We start from the raw sequence: 14,531 nt of genomic DNA on the forward strand, positions 1-14,531 counted from the left end.
AAAAGAGGCAGAATTAAATGGAATTTATTTGGGAAAAATTAGATTTTTATTCTGAATCCCCAAATTTGGGAGTGAAATGTTATCTAGAGGAAAAATTACCTTATATAATACTTTGTGGTGTTTCTTTTGTACTGGGGATTGAACTTGGGACCTTGTACTTTGCGAGATATGCAGTGGCACTACTGAGCTAAATCCCTGGCCCTTGTTCTGTTTTTTGTGGTAGTGAGGACTGTACCCAAGGCCTTCATGCCCTTTTGCATGTAAAAACATATTTTTTGAGATATCTTGTTAAATTGCCAAGCCTGGGCTCAGCAGCTTGTAATCCTCTTGTCACAGAGCTGAAATTCTGTTATTTGCTACCATGCCTATGTGTGCTTTACATTTTGACAAGCTCTTCTTGACATTAGTGCTGCAGGTTAACCCCAAAGAGATTAGTTGAGAAGAATCATTCAGTGTCTTAAGGAACAAAACTTAAGTTGTAGGCTGGAGGAAGTAGGTGGTCAGGGTTTTAGCCTTATCTACAGAGATAGGCCACATATTAACAGAAGAACATTTACATGGTATGCTTTTCTTCATAGGTGGAAGATGAGAAAAGGGAAGACAGGACTTTTTGAGAAGAGGGACATGGCTTTGGGAATCAAGAAATGGAGAAGAAGAATAAATTAGATGATAGAAAGGGTTGACATTAGTATTTGAAAGGTTTTCATAACTTCTAACTTTTGCGTTCACCTTTGACAACAGTGGTATAACCTGCTTTTAAGAGTTGCTAAGTGGACTGAATTAAGGGCATGTTAGACCCTTTACCTGCCTGTTGGTGCACATTTGTAAAATTTGGAAATGCTCTCACTACAAAATATAATTGTGCAATAGTGTGAAGAGTAAGGGAACAAACTTGCAACCTTTGCACTGCCTACAAAATCGTGGAGAAAAGATTGGAGCTCATTCGTTGATGAAAGAAATCTTCATCCTTCTCTTTGTTTTTTAATTGTCTCCTTGGGACCTTGGGTTTTAATTACTTTTAGTGCCTCTTGCTGAACCACTTTAGCGAACTGTTTAAGTGAAAATACCTTTGTCTTAGCAAAGAGCCTTAGTACAGACCCTTAGTAGTCCTTCCAGGGTCTTTTTAAAATCACAGTTTTAGGAATAATGCTTTATTTGCTTTTGAGTATGTTACTTTGCACTCATAAGGTAAACACCTAGCAGTGTTTCCTGGAGGCAGTCACAATATGAATTCAGAGCACAAGTGAAAAGCCAGAAATTTAGAGATGCACATTTAGCAAAAGGCTTAGTGCTTGTAAGTCAGAGAAGTGTAATGTCATGTCAACTAATAAAGGAAGGCTGTCACTGCTTTATGTCATAAAACATTTGAGAAAGCACACTGAATTCAATTAGAAAGGTATCCCTAGTGAATTTCAGAGAGATGTCCTTGATTGGGGAATGTAAGCCAAATGGGAAGGCTTAGGAAAGAGTATTAAAGTATTCTCATAAAAAGAAATTTAAGTCATGTAGATACTTTGGCTCTAGACTTGGGAAAAACAAGGTTTTTTTTTAATGCCAATTTTAATTTCTTCAACAAAGATGATAGTTATGCCTGTTCTTATACTAAGTACAGGATGTTCACCTCTTCACCTCTAAACATACAGGTAGGCTCATGAATCAACCCTTGGTAGCCCTGGAAATAGGAAAAGTAATTGTGCTTCTATGTGTGGCTTGCAGACACAGTGAAATGAAGTAACCATGGTGATCCTTGTAGTTGGGACCATTTGCCAGGATCTCAATTTGGAATTAACCCCCCACACACACCTTTTTAAGGTGGGATACCAGGGATTGAATTTGGGACCTTGCACTGGCTAAGCAGGCGGCAGAACCACTGAGCTAAAACCCTCCCCCACACCGCACCTCGTAGTCAGATGGAGTCTCGCTATGCAGTTCAGGCCACTCTTGACTCACTACATAGCCCAGGCTGGCCTCAAACTCAGGGTGAGTGCTAAGATTACAGGTGTGTGCCACCATGCCTGGCTATATCATTTATATTAGTTTTAAAACGTGTTAATGTACACATTTGATGAGTATCTAAAAAAGATGATGTAGTTTGGGAAGGTATTATGTTCATTTGCTGATGAAAACCTTTATGATTGTCAGCATCTTACATAATTACCTAAGAATCCCGGCCACAAAGGGTGAAATCTTTCCACTGAGTAAGGGGGAACCAACCCATTCATGATAATTTTCTCATCTGAATCTATCTAGCAAATTGTACATAGTCTCCAAGTTTTGAGTTAAATGCCCTGTGAAGGTTTTCTTGATTCTTTTTTTACCTTAGCAGAGTTGAAGTACAGTAGTTTGATTATTCTCCTTGGGACTTTGGGTTTTAATTATGTTTAATGCCTTTTACCGAACCACTTTAGTGAGCTGCTTGAGTGAAAATACCTTTGTTACTTATCTCTCTGCTCCCATAGCCCACGTTGTACTTCACATATAGAAATGCTTAATGAATAATTGCCGAATTAAATGAAAGAATCAAGTTAGTGGCCTGGTATTTTGGAATGGGGAGTGGAACTTGGGCTCTGGGAAGGAGGATGGGCAGGAGATATCACTGTATACCTTTTTTTAGATGGAATTTTTATCCTGTGCATATATTTAAAAATTAAAACAAAAGCGTAGCTTAATAAAAGGGGAAATGAGTAGCCAGGGCCAGATTTGTTGATTAATAAAATAAATTTGAATTTTTAGAAATGGGAATTAAAGCTCATGTATTCATTGGAATCTTTAGATTTTTAATTTATTTTTCTCTAATGTATTTTACTGTATTACATAACAGCAACCTTATGTTCAATGAAGACTGATTTAGAGTGGCAAAATAGAATTTTTTAATTCTCTTAAATATAAATTCTTGCCTGGGTAAGCTTTGTGTTGTATGATGTTTATATTTTTCTAGTGACTACTCTTATTGAAAGGGTAGATTAGAGAAGCCCTTTAGCACTTTTTCAAGTTTGCCATAATGTAATGACTTCTTTGAGAAGCACAGAGTGTATTTTTCATGATGTTACTTATGTTGTATAGACAGTCTAGATGGATAGATATATATATTATGTTTCTGGCTTGCTTACTATTGTAACCCAAATCTGAAAATTAAATACGAAGGCAACTGCAAAAACCAAAATTTAAATTGATACAATTATTCAATGTGACAGATGATGGATGTTTAGTTTTTATGATAGAAGAAAATAGCCTTAGGTCTGATTCTGTTTGAAATGTTTAATATTTTAACTCAAGTGATAGTAAAATATGCAAGTGCCTGTTCTCATCAGTAATGTACAAGATAGTCTTAATGACTTTAGGGGTTTGTTGGAAAGTTCAAGATAATAAGACTTCTTACCTAACCAAAACACTTGCCAGCAAGAATTCCTAAAGTAGTAGTTTTAATGAGACGTCAGCTGTTTTGTTCACTGGAAGATAGGATTAACATTACTCTACTATTAAAATCTTTATTAAATGGTTTTCTGAACCAATTATTGCTGTAAGTGGGAATAGAAAAATGTCATTGCATACTTTAATAAAATCATATTTGCTACTAGTGAACTTTTACAAATTGTGCTACAAAGGTAGGATTCATGTTAAACTTACATATATTACAGCATGTATGTGATGTTGGCTGTTTGTCTGTTGGGTTTTGAATACATCATGCCTATATTGCTGTATACTTCTATATTTCAAATTCCATATTTTTTTTTCTTGCTCACAATTACTGTGAAATTTGGTCTTTCTATAAAGTGTGGGATAAGGGCTTTTGGCCTGAATGAGGTCTTCACATAGCTGTAGAAGCACCAGTAAAAAAAAAGACTCAATGACAGTGCTTGTTTAGATGGCGATTACTCATGACCCAGAATGTTTTTCATTGTTTTTAGATTATCTTTGAAATGAAAATATTTTTTAAAAATTTGCATACAACTCTTAGATTCCTCTTCCTTTCCCAGTATGTTTGTGACCTCTTATGTGGGCTTTATTGTTTCAGCAAATATTTTTCTGCTATGTAGGGATTCAGAATTCAAAGCCATGGAAAACAAAACAAGGCCCTTCTTAAGACAATGAGCAGCACTTAAACCACAAATTATAAATAGATTGATTTGTACTTATCCTTGTGGAATGCAGAGAGGAATGTGGGAGTATATGAAAAGAGCTACCACTTACCTGAAGGGGAGAGATTTAGAGCACATGTAGAAAAAAACCTTATTTAATAATGTCTTAATGAAAAGCAGAAGAGATGGGTTTAAATTAGGCAGAGAGAGAATATGTTTAAAGACCAAAATGATGTCATGAAAGACATCATCATCATCATCATCATCATCATCATCATCATCATCATAATGGTAAGTAGTTTTTGGTCCTAGTAAGTCTTAATCGGTAGGCTACAGGTTTATTTAGACCTTATCTCATGTACACTAGGGCAACCATGATAGCCTTAGAAGTGGGAGAGTATTCATGGCAGCATGTTTTAGATACAGTGTTGCCACATTGTATTACAGTGTTCTCCTTTAGTGGTCATTGGAGCTCTTCAAGTGCTATGAGTTATTAATTTTGTATAGTAAGCTTTTGGTAGAATAACTGATGAAAGTAATGCTTACAAGAAAAACATGAGCAGTGTAGCTGTTAGTACATAAGTAAGGAGGACTCGGGGAAAGGTGATACCTTATAGTGGTATTTTTAATCTTTTGTAGGTGTGTAAAAACAATAGACTTTGTCCTTGAAAATGCAAATACACACACTTGACCTATATTTTCATAGGATTCATGTACTTCTGAAGCCAGTCTGTGAATTCCTAGCTCAGAATCTCTCCTTAGGAAATTATGACCATGGAACTTACACTTACCTCAACAAGCATTACCATGAAGAACTGCTGTTTCTTTTAACAACCTTTTGTTTGTTGTGTTTTGGTACCAGGGATCGAACTTGGGTCCTTGCCCTTGCGAGTGAGGCCGTGGAACCACTGAGCTAAATCCTCGGCTTAACAACCTTTTTAATAGATTATTATTTTGTCTCTTTCATGTTTTGAGTTCCCTTCATAATTAGGAATGAGTTAAATCAAATAGATGAACTGTCCATGAAGATGGGAAACATTTGCTGTCCTGAAAAGATAGTAGACAAATGTGCTAATTATACCAGCAATAAGAAGCAGGTGCTTGGGAGAATCTGGTATACCTGAGTTTGAGTTCAGCAAGTCATTTGAGGGTCTCCAAGACAACCCTCAGGCATGATGATTTGGTAGGAGGACTCACAAGACTCAGAAAAACTGTTATAGTTATGGCTATGGTTTATTACAGTGAAAAGATAACAGGTTAAAATCCACAAAGGAGAAAAGAAGCTACAGTGTAGTCCAGAAGAAACCAGGTGCAAATTCCACATAAATTCTTACACAGTACAATAGGACAGATATTTTTCATTCTCTCAAAGAAATATGACAGCATTTGCGGTGTTGCCAACCAAGGGAAGTTCACCAGAGTCTTAGTTTACATGACTTTTATTAGGGAGTCAGTCTGTATGATTATCATCAACTGCTTAGATTTTACCGCCCCATCTCATAGCAAAGTTGTGTATTTACAACAATCATTGTTATCAATAAGCAATTCAGTCAAATTGGTACCGTGTGGCCTAAGACTTCAGTCATACCTAAACATTCTTATCAGGGAGACTGTTCCAAAAGTTCAGGGCTCATCTCCCAGGAACCAGTCAAGGCTGGAACAAGTTAATCATTCAAGGAGTTAGCTTTCTTTTGGCCTGTCTGCCTAGTTACTCATTTTTGACGTAGTGTGGACCCCTGGTTTCATCATAAATGGCCATTCTACATATACAGACTTTTCCATTTCCCTTGCCATAATTGAAAAGTTTGGTTGAACTTGAGGGACACATTTGTACTTTATAGCTTCATGAGATCATTGTGAAATGTAGGCACCTATTCTGTCATTCATTAAGCATTTCAAAAATGCTGCTATGTTTCAGGCTTAGTGAGAGGTGGCAGATTTGTAAAAATGAATATAGTCCCTGGCATCAAGGAACTTACAGTTTCATGGGAGAGAAAAACAAAAATAGAATTCTGGTAAATTGTATACTTGTATACTCTGCGGAGCACTTACCTTTATTGGAAGGCATATTTGAGCATGTGTGTAGGTATCTGTATGTATTGGAACACAGTGACCGCTAAAGAGGTCACTCCTGGAGTTGAGCCATAAAGATAAAGTGTGGTTGGATCTGGGCTGGGGATTTAGCTCTGTGGTACTGTGCCTGCCTCGAAAGCACAAGGTCCTGAGTTTGATCCTTGGTACAAAAAAAAAAAAAAATGTTCTTGGATCATAAATGAATTGTTACTGGTGTGGTCTTCTTGATGTCACTGAGACTATCCTCAGCTGGAAAATGTCTTTCTCAGGATTTGTAAAAAAGTGAAGCGAGACTATCTGGGGCAATATGAATCTTTTCCATTTCTCCTATTACCATAAATCCATTGAAATGGCATTCCCATTTCAATGAGAATGAAAGTGAGTAGGTGGTGGTATTGTCATATATTGTCCCCAGTTGTGGATTTTATAAATGCATAGTTTTAGGATAAGAACAGTATAATCATTAAAAATTTTAGGGCCGGGGATTTGGCTCAGTGGTGCCACCGCCTGCCTCACAAGCACAAGGGCCGAAGTTCAAACCCAGGTACCAAAAAAAAAAAAAAAATTTTTTTTTTTTAAAGTTTTAAGTGAGAGAGCCAACATTTGCTATAGCTCCGTGAAATTTCATGTAACATTTTTTTTCTGTACTTGGAAGTAAAAAATTTTTAGGAAAAAGCCCAGGTTCAAATTTTTTATATTTCCTTGAGCTTCTATGTATATGTGGCATTCGACTGAATTTAGAGTTTTGTTTTTTGAACAGTGCACAGAAATTATGTGATAACAGGATTAAGAATATATTAATGGAGCAAATATTATCTAATTTCAGACTGTTAAACTTCATATTTTTTCTATAGAATCTTATGCTCTTTTTTCCAGCCTTACAGTGTTTCTGCCAGCTCTGTACAAAAGACAATTACACCTGCGTGACAGATGGGCTCTGCTTTGTCTCTGTCACAGAGACCACAGACAGAGTTATACACAATACCATGTGTATAGCTGAAATCGATTTAATTCCTCGAGATAGACCATTTGTTTGTGCACCTTCTTCAAAAACTGGGGCTGTTACTACAACATATTGCTGCAATCAGGACCACTGCAATAAAATAGAACTCCCAACTACTGGTAAGTTGTATAACTTTTTTTTTTCCCCCTGGCTATTATAGAAGAGTTGTTAGATTGACTACAATTTTAGAACTGGGAAGCATTGTAGAAATTGTGTAGCCCAACTTATTCAAGATAGATAGGAAGTGACTTGTGGATAATTGTGGAGTTAAAAGAGTAGCCAAGATCCTGGTAACTATGACAAGAAGGTAGTTCCCGGATAGATTTTCATCGAGATTTGTTAGGCCTAAAAGGATAGTCTCTTAAAAGCAACTTCTCATAAATTGATAGCAATAGTATATATATCTCAGGATTTCCCTGCTTTGTCCTCAGAGTAAATTTTTTCCTTGTATAATGACCTTATTTTTAAAGCCACCAGCAACTAGCACTATAGTCTAGATGTTTTCATTTTATAATTTTATCTTATTTTATGATATTTATGGATAAGCGAATTACACATGATTTTTTAAACTTTTGGCATCATTCATACTTTATGTTTTAAAATGTCTTGTTAGAGCCAGCAACTTGAATGCATGCGTCTATCCTATTTTTCTGTCTATCTGCCTGTCTATATGGTTTTTTTGAGACAGGGTACCATGTGGTTCAGGGTGGCCTTGAACTTACTATGTAGTCCAGGATGGCCTGAAATTCACGGCAATCTTCCTGCCTCAGCCTTCTTAGTTCTGGGATTACAAGCATAGGAATGGATTAATTTTAGAGCTCTGGTTTAAGATTTAACTATTTTATTATTGTCCCTTGAATCTTAAATTTCTATAGTAATAATCAAAGGAGTATAAGAATGGGGGAGACATATTAATCATAGAAGAATTAATGGAAGAATGCTACCCACTTGCCAGTATGTGTGAGGGACTTCTACAGTTTATATACTATCAGCACCAGATTAGCAAAGAGTAGGCTAGTGATACAAGAAAGACTTGAGTGAAAGGACCACTTAGAAAATCCTGCCAGTACCTTAAACTGAGTAACTGGGGTTAAGGTTGGCTATAAGGGCAAATTCTCAATTCCCCTTTAAGAAGCACCTGCCCTAAAGGGCAGACCTCCTTGCTCCCTTTGCGTGCAGAGCTGGTCTCTTGTTGATCAAGTAGTTTGTTGTTCAGTGATGTAGCTCAGAGTTCCAGAAGGCAGGCAGCCCTCTGCCTAGTTTCAGCAAGGTAGTGAAGCTTCTGAGGTAGGAGTCTTGTCAGTCTGTAATTTCTTTGTGTCATTTTTGTAGTGATCTGTGGTTCTAATATGGCAAAGAAAATTATTCCTGATTTTTTAGTTTTCATTGTTTCAGCTTGAAATAACCTGGATAGAGATTTATAAAACTCTATAAGGAAGTCACCTCATTTCTAATGCTAAACAAACATAAACTCATTTTCAACTCCAGGATAAACAAACAGCAAAAACTTTCCAATTAGAGTGATCTGGTAGTTTAAAAGCAGTAGACTGAATCAGAGAAGTTGGAGTAGGTTATCATCCTATGAAATAGGCTTACTGCTTACTAGGGAAGAATTTTTAGCCAGACCAGTCTCTTTTCAGTTGTTCACTATGAAATGAGAACATTTCATAGTTGTTAATGATTGCTTTGAGAGAAAAGTTTGGTTGAAGACTGTTTTGTTTTGTTTTTTTCCCCTGGTACTGGGGATTTAACTCAGGACCGTACACTTGGCAGTCAGGTGTGGTTCCACTGAGCTACATCCCTACCCCCAAGGAATGTTTTAAAAAATATAATACTGAGAGTGCAGCCACAGACTAGATGTTGTAATTCTATAGTCAAGCTTTAGAAATTGTCTTACAATTCAGAGAAAGGGAAGTTGGTGAGCAAATTAAGTGGGGGAATAGATCTAGATGATCCAATATATGTATATTAAAATTCCATAAAACATACCAAGGACAGAAGAGAGAAAATTGTCAGGCTTGACTAATGAAAAATATCCACATATGCATTTTTTAAAAAATACCAAGCGCAGGAATAAAACCCACACAAGACACACAGACACAGAAACATACACACACAAGCATTTAGAGCACATAAAAACTGGCTTCTTATAAAAGTAAAAACGATGTTCATATTTTCTTCCTTTGTGTGTGTGGGGGGGTGGTATTGAAAGATTGTACCCAGAGCCTTCATATTGAGCTACATTCCCAATCCTTGTTTTTATTTTTTATTTTGAGATAGGGTTTTGCTAAGTCACTAAGTTGCTCAGGTTGCACTTGAACTTGGAATTCTTCTGCCTTGGCCTCAGAGTTCTGGATTTATAACCATGCTCTATGACACTGGCTGGTTTTCTGGGTCTTTTTAAGTGTCAGAGGGCAGAGTAGATATTGTATATTGAACTAGGCTGAGATTTTTCATATACAAAGATAACAGTCATATTATCTTTAGATAATTAAATATTCAGTGTATAAGGATCTGTATGTACTTTTCCTGAAAAAAAAAATGACTAGAAATAAACTTCTTTATGATAAAAAATCAAAACAAAGATCTCAAGAGTGGGGAAAGATTGATGTGAAAAAAATAGTGGTGAACAGTGAATTAGTAGGGCTCAGAGTGAATGTTAAAATAATTGTAATTAATGTGGTTCTGACAACAATGCAAAATGTTAATTGAAAGATGAAAAAATAAGTAATCTGGAATTAAAAATTCAGGCATTTAAAATAATCTAAAAAGAATATTTATAAACAAAAAACTAATTGAAACAAATGTTATTGCCTTTAAAAAGCTGATGGACACGTACTGAAATGCAGGTTGTTAGGAAATGCTTAAGCAACAATTTTTTAAAAACCTTTTGCTTATTTGTATTTATACATTTTTCTCCCCTTCTATAAGCATATACTGGCCTTGGAATAAGACGAAAAGTACTCAGGAAAAAAAAAATGGTGATTTTTTTTTTTTTTTTTTTTTTTTTTTTAAATTTTTTTTTTTAAAGACAGTAGTGGGAATTGTTCCAGATTACTGATTCCTCTACTGGTAACCTGAAGTGACAAATGGGAAGGTCCTTAGGATGTTGATGATAGCTAATTTAGTGAGTTGGATGATTGCTGGGACCACAGACAGGGAGAATAAGAGGGTGCTGACAGAGCTGGAGATCTAATAGGGAGGGCCATTGAGAGAAGACTGTGTGATGGGCTTTTGCTTGCTTGCTTTGAGTCTTATGATCTGCTCTGATGAAGGTGCATGGCTAAGGGTTGACAGTGGGTAAAATGGAGTAAAGATTATGTGGCTGCCATCTACAGTGTTTTGTTGTTGTTGATGTTTATTTCACTTGAGGCCCTTTTTCAGAAAAGCAATCACCTGGCCTTGGTCCCGTGGAGCTGGCAGCTGTCATTGCTGGACCAGTCTGCTTTGTGTGCATCTCACTCATGTTGATGGTCTATATCTGCCATAACCGAACTGTTATTCACCATCGAGTGCCCAATGAGGAAGATCCTTCATTAGATCGCCCTTTTATTTCAGAGGGTACTACGTTAAAAGATTTAATTTATGATATGACAACATCGGGGTCTGGATCAGGTAATGTAATTGTTTCTCCTTTTTTCTAAGAAGTCTTGTAAAAATTAACTTGTGAAATTTATTTATTTATTTTTGTTTTGTTTTGGTTTTTAAGAGTAGGAAAATTTTTTGAGAGAAAGATAGCTTCTAAGAGAGACAGAAGGGAGACCAGAAAGTGGGTTGCCTTCCTACCCTCCCTGCTTCTCACAGGTTATAATATTTATTTTATTAGTTGGCTAAGCCATGTGTTTGGCTTAGTTTGTTGAAACTTGGGATAGTGTGGATGGTATTCCAGCTCTGAGCCTAATGAAGGTCTTTAAGCTTGGTCTAAATCTCACTGGCTAGTTTAGTGTAAATTAGAACTTACTTTTCCTGTTGAAACAATTCAGTAAGTCGGCTTTGCAGTTGTATAGTTTCAATGCATTTTAGCTATATAATTAGAAAGGAGGAGGACAACAATTCTGATATAAATGAGGCTGAAATTCAGGGGAATTCAAATGATCTGCAGCTACCCATTCTGTTCAAGACTATTTAGAAACCTTATTTTTGTATTTGAAAGCAAACATGACAGGAATGTGTTTGGAATTGGGAAGGTTATTTACTTGTTTTTTTAACATGAAATTGCTGTCATTAGATCAGGTCTGGTGTTATTAAACTAATGAGTCCTTAGTAATTTTTACTCCAGAAAAAAAAAGTACCCTCCTTATTATGCAATGTAACTATGGCCCCATGGTTCCTATAATGTTTGCTTCTCTGTTTTGTTTATTGATTTTTGTGGGATTGCAAATAGACTGGCTAATTGCCAGTCCTTCTGCGGTGGATTTTGGCATAGCAGTACTTAACCTTTGGGGCAAAGTGATCGGGGGTCACTAAATTGTAAATTGCCTAGGCTGGGCTCAAACTTGTGCTCCTTCTGCCTCAGCCTTCCAGAGTACTGGGAGTACAGGCATGTGCCACTGTACCCAGCTTTCACTTTTACTTTTACTTATATTTTACTTTTTTGTGCACGTGCTTTGGAAGGAGACTAAGGAACAAATGCTTCTATCTATCATTATGATTTTGGAATTTGATACTAAATCAATAGATCTAGATTCTAATAGAAGCTTTATCATTGATTGGCTCTATAACCTTGGTTAAATCATATTTCCTCTTTGGACTTTGGTTTTCTATAAGAAATATGGAATAGATGTATTGATAAAAATACTTAAAGTGCTGTGTTAGGACTTTTAAATGTCATTTAATATCCTTTGAAAAGTATACAGCATCAGATAAAGGCGAAATTCATGGATAAAGCAAATATTTGAAAACATTACTAATATAATCCAGTGATATGTACGTAAAGGACAATTAATGCAGAAGTTGTGATGAGGAATATAGCTCAGAAGGTGAGGGAAATTGATTTCATAACTTGAATCCTTCTGTGGAATTTGGCCATATATAGTCAAGAAGTGAGTACTTTCCCTGGCTGCTGGAATACGTCAGTCTTACCCAAGAGCCCAGTGTAGGGACTCCTGAGCCTAATGTGAGAGGGAGGCAGTAAGAGTTCGGAATGAATTAGAACAGCCAAATAATTGACAATATGAAGATCTTTGGGCAGGAGAGTAGACAGAGCATTTTATATTTTAGGGTTTGCCATTGATTCTGAATTAGTTCATGTAGTTCCCAAAGAAAATTTTTCTTATGATTTATCTGGCCCAAAACTGATAAGGACCAAAGTCATAGAAAATTAGAATGGTTGCAGATTATTTGGAATTAATCCCTTGGAGACCTGTTCTCTTATTGCCAAAGTTACACTTAGGGAAATCAAAGGAGCTCATGCCCGTAAGTGTGCCTAACCAATTAAGAGACACTGGGGTATAGATGGTAGTTCAGTTCTGAATAAGTATATTTGTTTACCTTTTTAAATGTGGACATGAAATAATGAAATTTTTCCTTTCTCCATCTTATATGTATTTTTAGCTCCATTAAGGAGTACAGCTCTCTATTGTCTGAAAGCTTCTTTCTTACCTCATGTTATGTTGCAAAAATGTTGTCTATATTGTTCGCTAGCTCTGTGGCTTCAGCCAGTTAGCTGATGTCTCATGCTTGAATTACTTCATCTTTAAAATGAAAGTGAGGAACCCTGCACTGTGCACGTCACTGGGTTGTTGTATTCAAGTGAGACAAGATGTTTGTATGAAAACATTTGGTAAATTGAGAGTTATATCCAATTGACAGGTGTTAACTCTTATAACATTTGGAAGAAAACTAACATACATCACCAGTTTGCTGTATTACACCAGAAACAGCTTAATTTAAGGCCTCCTTTCTCTGTCTTAGTTCATTGTATGCTAAATTCTCTCTGAACTTAGCCAGGCAAAAGCCATCTCCTGTTGAGTAATAGCAGAAAAGGCTATCTGTTTCCCTTATGGTCGTTATAAATCCTAAATGTCCCTTTGTACATAGGGGTCATGCCTATCAATAAATAAAATGTTTATTTGTAATTCCCTTTTTACTTCTTTCCTCAGTGAGGAAAAGATAAAACTGAGCATTTCCTTCTTTGAATTCACATGTTCATTACCATGATCATATTTGAGGAAAGGCCTTATTTCTACTTTTCATGGTCTACTTTTAACTTGGGAACTACAGGGACATCAATGAAGAGATGGGTTGTAGAATCTCTAACCTCTAATAACAGAATTGCTGTTGCTCTCATTTTAATCACAGGTTGTAATGTGCTTGTAATTAAGCTGTTAATTTGATTGTAAAGTATGTGACAGTTTTTTTAAAGAATAAAAACAGGCCAGTGTTCATTTTATCTTGTGCATCTTTATGATCCCTTATAATGTGTGCATGTTGTCCAGGTCTTATTTTTATTGTTCACTGCATGTTAAGCTTTTGGGATCCTGTTTCACTATTGAAGTTTCCTCCCAAGCTGTTTTAAAAATACAAAAGAGTAAAACAAAGAATTAAGACGTAAATTAGTCTCAATTTGGTTTTAATTTTGATTCCACATCTAAGTCTATTGGTAAAGGGAAGACAAAAACTTCCTTGTCTTTTTAGCCCATCTTAACTTTACTATTTATGTTAGTCCCAAACCTGTCATGTGTCTGTGATTGCTTTTTTAAAATTTTATTACCTGCATTTGTAACTTCTAAATTTAGATTTCTGAAATTGGCTCTTCAGTATGCTTTTAAATACGTGGTATGGCTCTATATAAGATTTTAAGAAAACTTTATAAATTAGTATCTACTAATTGTACAACAAAAGAGCTTTTTTTTTTTCTCCCTCATTGAATTTATTGGTACATTTTAGGTATATGGTACAGTTACATTTATTATTGGGATCTTGTACCTTTACATGACAGGTCTTGGTTCTCATTTTTTTCCCCTTGAGCTCTTTGATTTAAATAAGAATTTCTTACAAATTAAATCTCTTTTTAACTAGCAGTCTCCTTACACATAATAACGATTGTTTATAGTCAGACTGCTGACTGCTTTTGCAAGAGGTAGGGAGAGTAAGGGGAAGAAAGGGAATTGTGTAAGAAACTCAAAGATGAATAAAGAAGATCTGATCGGTTAAAAGACTTCATATTTGGATTTATAAGTATTTCACAGAAAACTAAAGAGGAGATAAGTTAATTTACTGTCTGTGGGTTAATTTGATTTAGTAAACCTTTGGCACATGTGCTATAGTGGACTATTTGTATCACTGAAAGCTCTAGAAAAGGTTCTATCATTGGTAAAGTATATAAATGTTATAAATTTATGTTTATATTGATTTTATAAGTACTAGTGTAGAAT

The 14,531-nt window shown here is 35.8% G+C and overlaps 1 protein-coding gene across 4 annotated transcripts in view; it reads left to right on the top strand.

Annotated features, from left to right (window-relative positions):
• The first annotated feature begins 6,994 nt into the window (after positions 1 to 6,994).
• Tgfbr1 (transforming growth factor beta receptor 1) overlaps positions 6,995 to 14,531 on the top strand; it is a 49,954-nt gene continuing 42,417 nt past the window's right edge. For 3 of the 4 annotated variants that reach the window (XM_010614378.2, XM_010614376.3, XM_010614379.3), the window contains exons 1-2: positions 6,995 to 7,274; positions 10,528 to 10,770. In XM_010614378.2, coding sequence (XP_010612680.1) covers positions 7,013 to 7,274; positions 10,528 to 10,770 — 505 coding nt within the window. In that variant the 5' untranslated portion in view covers positions 6,995 to 7,012. The remainder of the gene's footprint in view (positions 7,275 to 10,527; positions 10,771 to 14,531) is intronic. The other variant, XM_010614380.3, reaches the window with a different exon arrangement.

Source organism: Fukomys damarensis, unplaced genomic scaffold, assembly GCF_012274545.1.
Source record: "Fukomys damarensis isolate Sample0158 unplaced genomic scaffold, DMR_v1.0_HiC HiC_scaffold_36, whole genome shotgun sequence".
In the NCBI taxonomy this organism is placed as follows: domain Eukaryota; kingdom Metazoa; phylum Chordata; class Mammalia; order Rodentia; family Bathyergidae; genus Fukomys; species Fukomys damarensis.